The following is a 13658-nucleotide window of genomic DNA, read 5'->3' as shown; positions in this document are numbered from 1 at the left end:
TTATAAATTGCTTATTCAACCTCACCATTACATTATCTAATTCAATATCTCATATTTATTTAAAATTCTTGCTTTTTCTCCCCAGACTTTAGTCTTCTGTCACCATTCATTCACCCTATTATTCACACCAGAAAGACAGAAACCATCCTTGAGCTCTTTTACTCAGGCCCCCTATTCAGTTTATTAACAGGTCTTGCTAACCAAACATAACTTCAAAATGTGTCTCCATTCTACTTGTACCCCTATCACCACCCTTGTTCATGTTAGCTTCCTGGCTGGTTTTTGTACCCAAACAATTGCCACTCGACTTATTTCTGTCAGTATCCAAGGTGATCTTTCAGAATGCTCCAATAGCTTCCTAACACCATTGGAACACAAGATATCATCATGACCTACCTAGGAGCTAATCATACTTGAAGCTGTTAAGCTATTATATCCAAGAGGGGATTTGCTGATTCTGCATGGAATGCTCTTTCTCTATTCACATGGCTGTCTGCCTTACTTCATTCAAGTCTGTTTAAAATGCAATCCAGAAAGGTCTTCTTTAACCACCCTATCTAAAACAGACACTCCCCTACCATCCCACCACTCATGATTACCTATTACGCTTCATCCCTTATCATTCTTCATTTTTTATAGCAGTTATCATTGACTTTCTCTGTGCGTGTGTGTGTGTACATATCTACTTCCATGTCTATATATATGGTGTAGTATCAAAGAATACAGTGCATATTTAAATTTTTAAAAAATTATTACAGTGAAAGACACATTGCCATTAATCATCCTCAAAATATTCTCCCTCAGGGCTGGAGATTTAGCTCAGTGGTTTTGCTGCCTGCTGCGCAAGCTCAAGTAGCTCAGTTCGATCCCCGGTACCAAAAAAAAATAAATAAATTAAAAAAAAATATATATATATATATATATTCTCCCTCACTTCAAACACTTATTCTATCATTCTTGCCACTTTTGAAGCAATTCTGGAAGTCCTCTTTCATGAGTGTCTTTAGCTGTGCTGTCATGGCTATCTCAATGTCCTGAACTGATTCAAAACATCTGATTTTAGGAAGAGTCAGAAGTTGCATGGTGCCAGATCCAATGAATAAAGTGGATGAGGAAACATTATGATTTTAGGAATCTGCCTTTCCATTGGATGGAATGTGGCAGCAGCATTCACTATATTTTAAAAAAATCACATCTCATAAATGTGTCTTACTGTAATAGTTTTTAAAAAAATTTAAACATTTACCATATTTCTGTCACACTATATATATGCATGCATTTTTTTATCTATATATGTGTGTATGTGTTCACCTCTCACTAAAATTTAAGGTCCTTTAAAAAGCAATACCTCAAATTTACATTTAATACCTCAAATAGTAAGTGGTATTCAATAGTTTTCTGAATGATGGACAATAAATAATAACTTCCTAATACAAAATAAACTTCCTATATAGGAAGGCATCTAACCTATAAACAGAATGAAAAGAACATGCAGACATACTTGACACTTTACAAGGATGTCAAAGAAGCCCTCATCAGGATCTTTGTTGTCCTTAGTCATTAGGTGATCAAGTACCGACTGTCTGCTGTTTTTTGTCAAACGAAGCCCTGGCAAATTATTGAAGCTGGCCCTTTGGTCATCCAGACGGCGGCTCTGTGAGCTGGCGAGAAGGTCTAAGAATTCATCTGTGTTGGGGGACACCACAGAAACAGATGGTGCTATAAATAGAAAAAAATTCAAAATCTTAACAAAACATCTCAACACATACATTATATGCACAGTTCTTTTCTGCCTTACCAGCCCAAATACCTGCTTTGTCCTCCTGCTTTAGCACTGTCTCTCATGGACCCTGACTAGATAGATGGCTGTGCCTTCTAGTGGCAGGCAGCAAAGAAGGAAACTCAAAGGAGCCACATGGAGATTATTCAGCTCTGTCTAATGCTCACCTGAAATGTAACTATAAAGTACAGGCCTAGTCTGTGTGAGGTGAGTAAACTTTTTTAATAAAACTGCTTGGACAAGGATGAGTGGGATAGTGTTTTTTCTTCCACTTCCTGGATGGAACTATTTAGTGAACTAAACTGAGGGTCAAGTGTTGCTGGCAAGTCTTGGTCTATGGTAGGGGTCTTTTAGTAGCTGAAACAGGAAAATTTAAAGAACCTATTTTAGACCTTTCTTAAGATTTAGGCCTTAGCTTCAGTTTCAGTCTTAGCAATCTGCCTCTTCAGTCTGTCAAGGCTTTTCTCTTCTATTCCAGATATGAAATATTTACATATTATATACAATCATAAGGAAAGTATATACAACCATCATTTTCATTATTTTTTAGTGCTCGGGATCAAACCCAGAGCCTCACACTCACTAGGCGAGAGTTCTACCACTGAGCAATATCCTTAGCCCATCATTTTTAAAGTCAGATTTTTCCCAGCTCCAAAGAAAAGAGAGGCAGTACTGATAGAGTTAGTTCAAAGCATAGCGGATTAAACACAGATGTAAGGGAACTGAAAAAATCTTGTTTTTAACTGTACAAATACCAGCATTTTAAGTATCCTATGATGAAAACTAAAGTCTCAGATATAAATCCTAAGAATATCAAGGAGAACTACAAAAAATAGTGGAGAGACACAGATGACTGACCCTTCAGCATCATTTTTGGGGGAGTGGAAGAAGTTGCAGCAGCAGCTGTGTGGCAGTTCTTTTCTTGTAAGCAGCACCTCTGATCATCCATCCTATTGCTTTGAAATCGGCTTAACAGGTCAAAGAATCCTTCATCTCCAATAGTTTCTGCACTGATTTTCTAAACATTGGCAGAGAATTGAGTACATTTAAATATCATTACCCTTAGCTCATTAATGAACAGGAAGATGCACCCAAATGCAAAAGGTAAAGGATGAAGATTAAAATTAAAGGTCAAGTACAAACACCCAATGATAAATGTAAATGTATTTTTTACCTAAAATGTACCAATAAATATATATATTTTAAAAAAATAAAATAAAAAATAAAATGAAAAGTAAAAAAAATTAAAGGTCAATATTTAATTTTAATTTTCTAAGAATATAAGTAGCAATACTGGTAATAAAGTAATTACCAATTCAACTAAAAAGGCCATTTCTAGTTATTTTAACTTTTAATTCCCATATTTCTAAGTCTTAGGTCTTGGTCTGGAGAGAACCGCTATAGGTACTGAATAAGTTTTGCAAATACAGCCATGTATCACTTAAAATGGCAATCCATTGAGAAATACATCATGTGAATGGCAGTATACTTTCAAAAGCCTGGATAGTATACACAGCCTACTACCCACCTAAGGCGTATGGTATGTCCTATTATATACGGTTTGTCACAGATGGAAATGTTGCTATGTAGCACACAGCTAGCTGTATTAGCAATACAGACATCTACCTTAGGCTCAAAGTTCATTTTTAAGATTCTACAAAAGCATTTAAGTAAACTTATCTTTGTAAGAACTGTTAAACTAATAAAGAAAGCAAGTATATTTTTCCAAGCAGAATGCTTTTCAATGTTGTTTGTTTTTGTTTTTCTCCAGTGCTGGGGATTAAGTCCAGGCCCCTTGCATGGTAGGCAAGAGCTTATCATTGAGCCCAGCTCTTTTCAAATTTCATTTTGAGACAGGGTCTTGCTAAATTTCTCAGGCTGGCTTGGAACTTTGATCCTCCTGCCTCAACCTCCAAGTTAGCTGTGATTAAGGACACATACCACCACACTTGGCTCCAAGGTATTTGTATTAAAGATTTGAAGATCCTGAAAAACTATAAACTGTAAATAAATGGATTTTTTGGGAGGAGGAGGGGACTTTTCAATACTTTTAAAAGGATTCAAAATTGAAGTGACAAATGCCACATTTAATACAAGCAACTTTAAAAAAATTCTTTTCATAAGAATTTAAGTATTATAATATAGGGACATAAAATGTTATGGGCTTAGGAGGGGCTGTTAACTAATTTTTAGGAAAAGTTCACAAAAGTATTTGTGTTGGCTTCTTAAGAATGAATGGAGGGGCCGGGGATTTAGCTCAGTGGTGCTGCTGCCTGCCTCACAAGCACAAGGTCCTGAGTTCGATCCCCAGTAGCAAAAACGTAACAAAACAAAAGAATAAATAGGGGGCTGAGGATTTAGCTCAGTGGTGCCAACACCTGCCTCACAGCGCAAGGTCCCGAGTTCGATCCCCAGAACCAAAAAAAAGAATGAATAGGCAATTGCCGGTTAAAGATGTTTTATGTCCATTAATATTATTATTTTTTTAAAAATTCTTTTATTGGTACATTTTAGGTATACAATTCATTTACATTTATCACTGGGTGCTTGTACCTGTACATGATGTATCTTGGTTATTTTTTCCCCATTACCTGTGTGCCCTTCACCTCCTCTACCCTTCCCTATTTACATAGATTTCATTTCCATTTTTTTTCTTTTCTCATAATTTTTTCTTTCCCTCTTTTCCTTTACCCTTCCCCTCCCTTCACTCCCTTCGTCTTTGGACCTTTCTTCCTATTTCAAATTATCAATTATTCATTTTAATCATTTTGACTCTTGTTTACACTATCAGTTTCTCACACTAGAGAAACTATTTGGTATTTACACATGTGTGTCCTATTTATTTCACTTAAGAGTATGACCTCAATATGCATCCATTTAGCTATAAATTACTCTAATTTCTCGTTCTTTATGGCTGAGTAGTACTCCATTGTATAAAAAAAGACACCTTCTTTAGCCAGTCTCCAGTTGATGGGCACTTGGGCTGCTTCCGAGCTTTAGCTATTACAAACTGTGATGCTATAAACATGGGTGCACATATATCTCTGCGGTATGATTCTTTTAATTTTGGGGGGAAGATACCCAGCAGGGGAATAGCTGGGTCAAATGGGACCTCTAGTCCTAGTTCTTTGAGGTATCTCCATACTGATTTTTCCATGGTGGTTGCACCAGTCTGCACTCCCATCAACAATGGAGAAGGGTTCCTTTCTCAATATTAATTATTGTTAGTGTAAATCAATATGATCCACTTCTGCTCTGCATCTACAAAATATTCCTGAACCATTTATATCCACCCTATGATTTTTCCATTTGTTAGCCATATACAGTCCAGTAAAGCTGTGTAAGAAACCAGTGACAAAAATCAAGTAAAGAATATTATAAGGGTGTGTAGATATAGATGGAATTCTGAAAAGAGGGCCGCCAAGAGAAATCTCCAGTTAAAAGAAAAAAGTAAATTCTTTCAAAGGCTTTCATTGCTTGAAAAAGGGACTTGATAATATGAACTACCTTCCTTGTAACTTACTTTGATCCTCTTATGAGAATTATAGGATAGCCAGCTTAGAGATTTCCTTGATACTTATCCATAAGCTCATGGTATTTTTATTTCTAACATTACACTTAATAAATTGCAGAGGCTAGAAAACAAGGAAATATGGACAAATTCTTTGAGTAACAAAGATATTTTAAATGTCTAATTTAAATGATCAAAATTTAGGATTAATAGAAGAAAATTAAAATAAGTAAGTATTCCAAATAAAATAAAACATACCCTCTGAGAATTCAGATTTCGATGGTCAATGGAGTTACTGGCATCTTGGAGAACTTTAGTGGAGGAATTGGTTTTGTATTTTTTCCCCTTTAGTCTGTTGACAAAGAGTAGCTTTGCAGAAGGTTTGGCAATGAGAGGTTTTTGTTTAGCAAGTATTTCACTGTTCCAGTTTTGTACCTACAAATTATAAATGAAAAGCAGGACATGAACAAACCTCAACTCTCTCTGGTTTCCTGTAATACTGACCTGACATCTTTATTCATTATTAATGGGATGGGGGTAAATTTTAGATCTCTTACTAAACCTCTTTTCAGTATATTTTACTATTTTCAAAAGCTTATAGCAAATGCATACTCTGGATTTCTCATTCTCAAAACATAAAAATGGTTTTTTTTAAGAGCCTAAGAATAAGAAATGTTTGCCAAAAACTCTTTAAAAATAAAATTTGCATAGTCAGAGAAGGAGCCAAAATATTCTGGATGTGAGTTACATAAAAATCTGTTACAATTGGAAATCTAGGGTATATGTAGAATTCTAACCATAAAAATTAACATCTAAAACCTAATATAGTACTAGTAATTTTTCTGTCGATAAAGCTATATTGTTTTCACTAATACACACAGTACTAAATTCTCAATAGGCAAAACCAACCGATACAGGTCTAAATCTGTGTTGTGTTTTTTTTTTGGTACCGGGGATCGAACTCTGGTCCTTGCGCTTGCGCAGCAGGCAGTGAAACCGCTGAGCTAAATCCCTGGCCCTAAAATTAATGTGTTTTTTAAAAAATTAAAAAAAAAATTTTTTTTTCTAAATCTGGTTTAAGTACACATGACAATCTCCAACACACTCAAAATAACAAATACTACTGTACTGTACAAGGGGAAAATACACAGTACGAAGTTCATTGATGTTGGCAGTTTTAACAGTGAGTCTTAAGTATTTGCAAATAATTGTAAAGGTCCATGGTATATAATAATTGATAATTTTGGTTAGGTACGTTTTTTCATAAGTAAAATTTATGCACACTCATATGCAAATTTAAGTTGGAAGCCATATAACCCCTACCCTAAATTAAAATATAAAACATCTGTGTTGACTCAGCAAGTCCCCTATTATAAGGTACAAATTGGTGTAATCCCTGCTCTGAAGCTCATGTACAGGAGACATGGAGCTAGTAAGTGAACTAAACCTTTTATTCCTTTTCATATGCAAGTTATAAAGGGAAATTATTTGCTAGAGTAAACTTCTTTTCTGTTGATTGAAGAAAAAAATGGCACTTATGTATGTATGTGGTACCAGGAATTGTACCCAGGGCCTTTGCCCCAGCTACATTCCCAGCCTTTTTATCATTCTGAAACAAGGTCTTGCTAAGTTGCTAAATTGCCTAGACTGGATTTGAACTGGTGATCCTCAGGCCTCAGCTTCCCAGAGTGCTGAAATTATAGACAGTGCCACCATGCCTGGCTAAGAAAATAGCTCTTAATGTAAGAACATAGAATTGCACCTAACACCCAAGTAGAGATGTGAAAAATAATTACATAAAGTTATTAGTTATTTGGACATCTATCTCGTAACACTAAAAATGAATAGAGTGGCCAGGGATTTAGCTCAGTGGTGCTGCCTCCTGCCTCGCAAGCACAAGGTCCTGAGTTCAATCCCCAGTACAAAAAAAAAAAAAAAGAGTAGAACAGTGGAACAATGTCTATTTAAAGTTATGAAAAACAGTTATTTTTTTTCAACCACAAATTCAAGGTTTTTTTTCCTTTTGCTGCTGGGAACAGAACCAAGGCCTTGTGTGTACTAAACACCAGCTCTACCACTGAGCCACCCCACCCCACCCCGTACTGGGGATCGAACTCAGGACCTTGTGCTTGCCAGGCAAGCATGGCGGCACTGAGCTACATCCCCTGATCAGCCCCCAGCTCTCAACCAGTTCTATTGTTGGTAAAATTACCAAATGTGAGACTACGAAGAAACACACTTCCACTTATCCAAGTCTCAAAAGTTCCTTTTCACCCCCCTCCTTGCCAAGAAGCATCATATTTCAGGCTCCTTTGCTCCTTAGGTATACGTCTACTTCATTGAGAGTAAGAAAATATAAAAACTCTAGCAATTTTATTGTAAGCAAAAGAAACCACAATAACTAAGACATTTTAAAATAAAGATAAATCTTGGCTGTTGGAGAATTACAGGGCTGAATCTTGTCAACTTCTTATAAAATTCCTGTTAGTATTACAGATGGAGGCAGAAGGTAATAAATTAATTTTGTTGCTTATTAGTAGGCAGTATATTAGGTCCCTTCTAAAAGAAGAACAAAAGCCAGAGTTCTTGACCTAGAGTTTTAAAAAATAATTTGTGAATTTAATAGATTTATGTTTGAAAACTACTCAGAAGACGAGAACTATATATTTTGGGACAGTCACAAATTTCTTCAGAAATTATCAGAGTTTTTATACAATTGTAAAAATGCTAAAACGTTGGATATGAATCCAAGACCATTAGATGCTGGACTTTTTGAAAGCTATCCACACAAAAAGTATCAGTACTATGAAATCATATGCTAGTTAGTATGATAGGGCAAAAGACTAATGACACATAAAGATGTTCTTGACACACAAGTACTGATGGCAAAACAGTATCTATCATATAACATTCTCAGTGTTGTTTTCATCTGCATTTCTTGAATGACCAGTGATGTTGAACATTTTTTCATAGTTTTATTTGCTGTTTTTACTTCTTTGTCTGAGAAATGTCTGTTCATTTCAGATGCCCATTTTTGAACTGGGTCTTTAAATTTGGGGGGTCTGATTTTTTTAAGTTCTTTATATATTCCAGATAATAGACCTTTGTCTGAGGTACAGCTGCTAAAAATTTTTTCCCACATTGTAGATTGTCTCTTAGCTGTACTGGTGGTTTCTCTGGCAGTGCAGAAGCCTTTTAATAAGATGAGATCTCAGTTGTTGATTCTTTGTGCTAGTTCTTGTGCTACTGAGGTTTTGTTCATAAAGTCTTTGCCTATGCCAATGTCTTCAACCTTGCTGGATTTTCTAAAGTTGCTGTAAGGAAGATATTTTATAAAAATCATTTTTTTTTTTGGTTTTTTTTGGTACAGGGGATCGAACTCGGGACCTTGCGCTTGCGAGGCAGGCAGCTAAATCTGAGCTAAATCCCTGGCCCTATAAAAATCATTTTTAAAAAAGTACCACAAAGGAAGCTGGGTGTGGTGGCTGTAATCCCAGCACTTAGGAGGCTGAGGCAGGAGGACTGTCACAAGTTCGAGGCCAGCTTGGGCTACACAGAGTGCAAGGTCAGTCTGAACCTCATAGTGAGACCCTGTCTCAAAAAACAAAACAGAACAAAACAAAAAAGTATCACAAAGGAATGAGAGTCTATTTTAACAATGTAAAATTAAGTAGAGGTGGAAGAAAGAGGCTTTATTTGTTCTCCAAAAAACCTTTTTCGAATTATGAAAAAGGTTCTGTAGCCCCCTTCTGTAGCCCCCCACACCCTGCGCCAAAGCCCAGGGAAGATACATCTTGAGTAAAATGTACCTTCTTCAACAGTTAAAAAATGCCTCTCCAAAAACAGCCAGGAAGACTAATCTCCTCTGGATTATAAATTTCATTAACTTTGGCAATGTTACTATATTACATACCTTAAAAAAAACCTTCTTCACCCCTGTTTGATCTTCCTGGTATTTTTTTAATTAAAAAGAAGTAATACGTTTACATGGTAAGTATTTAAAAGTTATTCAAATAGTTCAAACTGGTATACAAAGTAAGTCTAGCCTACCTCAAACACCCAATTCTCTTCCCAGAAACAATAATTATTAGAAAGCTTCTTAAACAATTTTCCATGTTTTATGAATCTACACAGGACATATATCCATATGTCTTTTTCTTAATCACACAGGTGGATGCTAATACATTCTTTCTATACTGTATCTGATTCTTCTTCTTACTGGAGATCAAACTCAGGACCTTGTGCTTGAAAGGCAGGCACAGCGCCACTGAGCTAAATCCCCAGCCTTGATACTTCTTATAGGCAAAATTTTAAGTGATATTTATAAATGACAAAGCTTATTTAAGCCATTTTATTTAAAAGTTACTAAAAACTAACAGTTTATAAAGTTTAAAACATAAAAACACCCTACCTTTGGGCCAGATATTTAGCTCAGTGGTTTCACCACCTGCTGTGCAAGTGCAAGGACCCGAGTTCGATCCCCGGTACCAAAAAAACCAAAAAAAAAACCACCCTACCTTTTCTGGTGTTAACTTCATAAGTTCCATATTTTCCATACTGTGTCGGCGTCCCAACTTGGGGCATGCACCTTTGTAAAAACAAAAAATTAATTCAAATAAACCAGGAAGTCTTTAAGAGTGTAAATTAAAAAAAAAAAGAGTATAAATTCAGCATTTCTACATAATTCATTTCTAAAGTCTGATGTACAAATACTTATGAAATGAAGAAACATATGCAAGCATGTATTTTTTAAAGAATATTTTCCATACCAGCTACATAAAAATACACACTCTCCCTCAACAATGCTTTGATATAAAGAGGTTACAGTTTATTTGGAAACTCATTATTGGTTACTAACATTACCCCTTAATTTAGAAAAGGCATTTTATTATAACTGGTATAATATTATCCACAGTCTAAAGAAAACCAAACAAGCCAGAGTGGTTTCTGTTAGTAAAAGCATAAGGAAAAGCATTTAGGCCTTCAATTTTGAGAAAAGAATAGAAATAACATCCCAAGTACTATACTGATACTTCTAAGTTACCCTTTTCCATCTTAAGATCTCCTTAGATGATGAGTTCACTGCAATTCAGGAAACAAGTTAAATAAAAGCAATGGTTCTTAAAATTTTTTCAATAGTTATAAAATATTAAGTACAGTACAAAGAATTTCCATAACCATCAATCTTTTAAAATTTAAGAAGTATTATCAAAGATATAAAGAATATGTGATACCTAATAACAATGTAGCTTAGAAAATAAAACATTAGGAACACATTGACTCCCTTTTGCGTAACTCTTCTTGTAACTTCCCTCTTTCTTCCAGCACTTGATTTTCTGGTGCTGGAGATGGAACCCACCTCTACCACGGAGCTACATCCCCTGCTCCCTGCATTTTTATATATTTTCATTACATATGTATGTATTTCTAAGCAAAAAAGCATTATGTGCACTGTTTTGAAATGTTTACAAAAGACATCATACTGTTTTTATTCTTCAATTTGCTTTCTTTGAGCAACCTTGTTTGTGAGATCCATCCAAGCTAATATGTATAGTTTAGTTTAAGTCATTTCCACTACCATTTTAAGAGAAGTTATCTGTTATACTAATGATAGACATTAATATTTTTTCTATTGTAAGCAACACTGTAGAAATTCCTGGTAATTTTTCTTGGTGTACAGGAGCAATCCAGTTTAGATAACAGGTATACATACTGGTAGCAGGATATATTCTGGGTCATAGATATGTACATGTTTAACTTCACCAGAATGCTGCCAATTCTTCCAAAGACACCAATTTCTGTCCTATCACCACTGTATCAGAGTTTCCACTACTTGACATCATGTCAATACTGGTATCAGACTTTCAAATTTTTGTTCAATGCATGGACTTTCAATAATACTTTGGTGTAGAAAGAAAAGGGGCAAAGGGGGAAGAGGAAGTGGGAGGGGTAGGGGAAAGGAAAGAAGGGAAAGGAAAAATTATGAGAAATGAAAATAATGGAAACAAAGTCTTTGTAAATAGGGAAGGGTGGAGGGCGTGAAGGGAGGGCTAGGAATGGGGAAAAAATAAGAACCAAGATCCATCATGTAAAGGTACAAGTTCCCAATGAGAAATGTAAATGTGTTGTATACCTACAATGTACCAATAAAAGAATTTAAGTAAAAAAAAAATAATAATAATATTTCGGTGTGATTTACACTGACTAAATGAAGTTAAATTTATTTCTGGTCATCATTTTGCACTGTATTTACTTAAGACTATCTGTCCTGCTTTTAATTTCAAGTAGTTCTCACACACTTTGGGTACGAATTCCTTTTTAATCATTCATGTGACAAATATTTCCCACTTGTTTTTTTTGGTACTGGAGATCAAACTTGGGACCTTGCACTTGCAAGGCAGGCGGCGGAACCACTGAGCTAAATCCCTGGCCCTATGTGACAAATATTTCCACTCCGTTTATTTATTTATTTATTTTTAGAAAATGAAATTAAGCTTTTTATTTTATTTATTTTTTATTTTTTTATTTTTTTTTGGTACCGGAGATTGAACTTGGGTCCTTGCTCTTGTGCAGCAGGTGGGGAAACCACTGAGCTAAATCCCTGGCCCCAAACTTTTTATTTTAAAGTCAATCTTTTTTTTTTTTTGTACCGAGGATCGAACTCAGGACCTTGCGCTTGCGAGGCAGGCATGGCTCCACTGAGCTAAATCCCCGGCCCCAAAGTCTATCTTTTTTAAATGATTTTCATTTCTGTGTCTTGAAAGTCCTTCTGCTTTCTGAAACCAACAAGATATTCTCCGTGGTAGTAGAACATACTGAATGAGCATGGATTGTAAGGCCAGGCCAGCCATTCATCTTGATAAGACCTTGGTACTTTCTGCGATTTCTGTGATTCGGTTTCCTCATGTGTAAAGAATAATAATACTGCTGGGTGGTGATACTGCATCACTGTCTGTAAAGGGGTCAGCATGATGTCGGGTAAAGAGTAAACACTCACCAAGTGCTAGCCAGTGTCATCATTGTTACTACTTTAGATCTTTCCTATTTAAATTTCGAATTCATAGAGAATCTATTTTTGTGGGATTTTATTTTCTCTACATGCTAGGAATATAGGCTTTATACAGTACTTTTTTCAACTGGTTGATTTGTATGTCTCTGTGTCTGCAGCAAGCAAAGAGAAAAAGCACTTCTCTGTCTGTCTGTCTCTTTTTGTAATGGGGATTGAACCCAGGGTCTCTGAACTGAGCTGTATCCTCAGCCCTTTTTTTAAATTTTTTGAGACAAGGTCTCGCTAAGTTGCTAAATTGTCCAGGATGGGCTCTAGCTTACCATCCTCCTGCCTCAGGCTCCCACTGTGCTGGGATCACAGGCATGCACCACTAGGCCTGACTCATTTCTTGTTCTTCGCAAGAAATGTTTTGGCTTTTCTCAGACCTTTTTTGTTTCGTATAGATTTGTGAATAACCTCATCAAAGTCCACAAAAGAATTGAGATTTGTTTAGAAATGCACTGAATTTATGTCATCTTGGGGGAATGGACATCTTTTATAGTAATTTGTCTTCTGATCTGAGTATGGTTTATCTTCTATCAATTACTAAGATGTGTTAAAATTTCCCATTATGATTTCAGATTTTATCATTTCTTTCATTAGTTTTGCTTTTATCTACATTTGACACTTTGTTATTAAGCCCCCAGCCTAGACAAATTTAATACTTTTATCTTCCTGATGAAATAAACTCATTAATCATTGGGAATTATCTTCCTGATGAATTAAACTCATTAATCATTGGGAATTGACATTGTGAAGTGACTTTCACTTTTAATAAAACTTTCTTGGGCATGGGGGTGCTGGGAATCAAACCCAGGGCCTTGTGCATGCTAGGCAAACACTCTACACTGAGCTATATCCCCAATTTCCCCAGCCCGTTGACCTTTTGTCATACAGCTATACCAGCTTTCTTTTGCTTAGTATTTACATGGTATATCTTCTTTCTATACTTTTTATTTTCAGACTTACTATATCCTTATATTTTAGATATTTCTCTTACAAGTTACTGTGTGGTTGGATTTTATTCTTTTTCCACTCAGACACTTTTATTTTTAGGCCATATTTTGTGTGTGTGTGTGTGCGCGCGCGTGTATCTATAGGTCTCTCTCTCTCAGGGCCCTTTACATGCTAGAGAAGCATTTTGGCACTGAGCTACAATCTCAGTGACCTTCTGTTACTACCTAGAAGCTCTTCTAGCCTAAAACACCTTAATGGATTGGGTTTCTTAGATCAAACTCCAAATGAGTATGTAAGCAGACTTATGAATCCAGATTCTTAAAGAAGGGACCCCCCCCCCACTCCTTTACCCTGAGCCAACA

General features: G+C 35.8%; 1 protein-coding gene across 4 annotated transcripts in view; it reads right to left on the bottom strand.

Annotated features, from left to right (window-relative positions):
• The window catches only part of Gpsm2 (G protein signaling modulator 2), a 53010-nt gene that overhangs the window by 2744 nt on the left and 36608 nt on the right, over positions 1-13658 (bottom strand). For all 4 annotated transcript variants that reach the window (XM_021265598.2, XM_004853605.4, XM_004853606.4 and 1 more), the window contains 4 exons: positions 9809-9879; positions 5550-5726; positions 2639-2798; positions 1502-1719 (listed from right to left, as the gene is read on the bottom strand). In XM_021265598.2, coding sequence (XP_021121257.1) covers positions 1502-1719; positions 2639-2798; positions 5550-5726; positions 9809-9879 — 626 coding nt within the window. The remainder of the gene's footprint in view (positions 1-1501; positions 1720-2638; positions 2799-5549; positions 5727-9808; positions 9880-13658) is intronic.

This window comes from Heterocephalus glaber, unplaced genomic scaffold, assembly GCF_053883595.1.
Source record: "Heterocephalus glaber isolate CG9 unplaced genomic scaffold, H.glaber_assembly_v1.0 deba00001442, whole genome shotgun sequence".
In the NCBI taxonomy this organism is placed as follows: Eukaryota; Metazoa; Chordata; class Mammalia; order Rodentia; family Bathyergidae; genus Heterocephalus; species Heterocephalus glaber.
The sequence above is the reverse complement of the archived record's forward strand: the minus strand, read 5'-3'. Positions and strand labels throughout refer to the sequence as shown.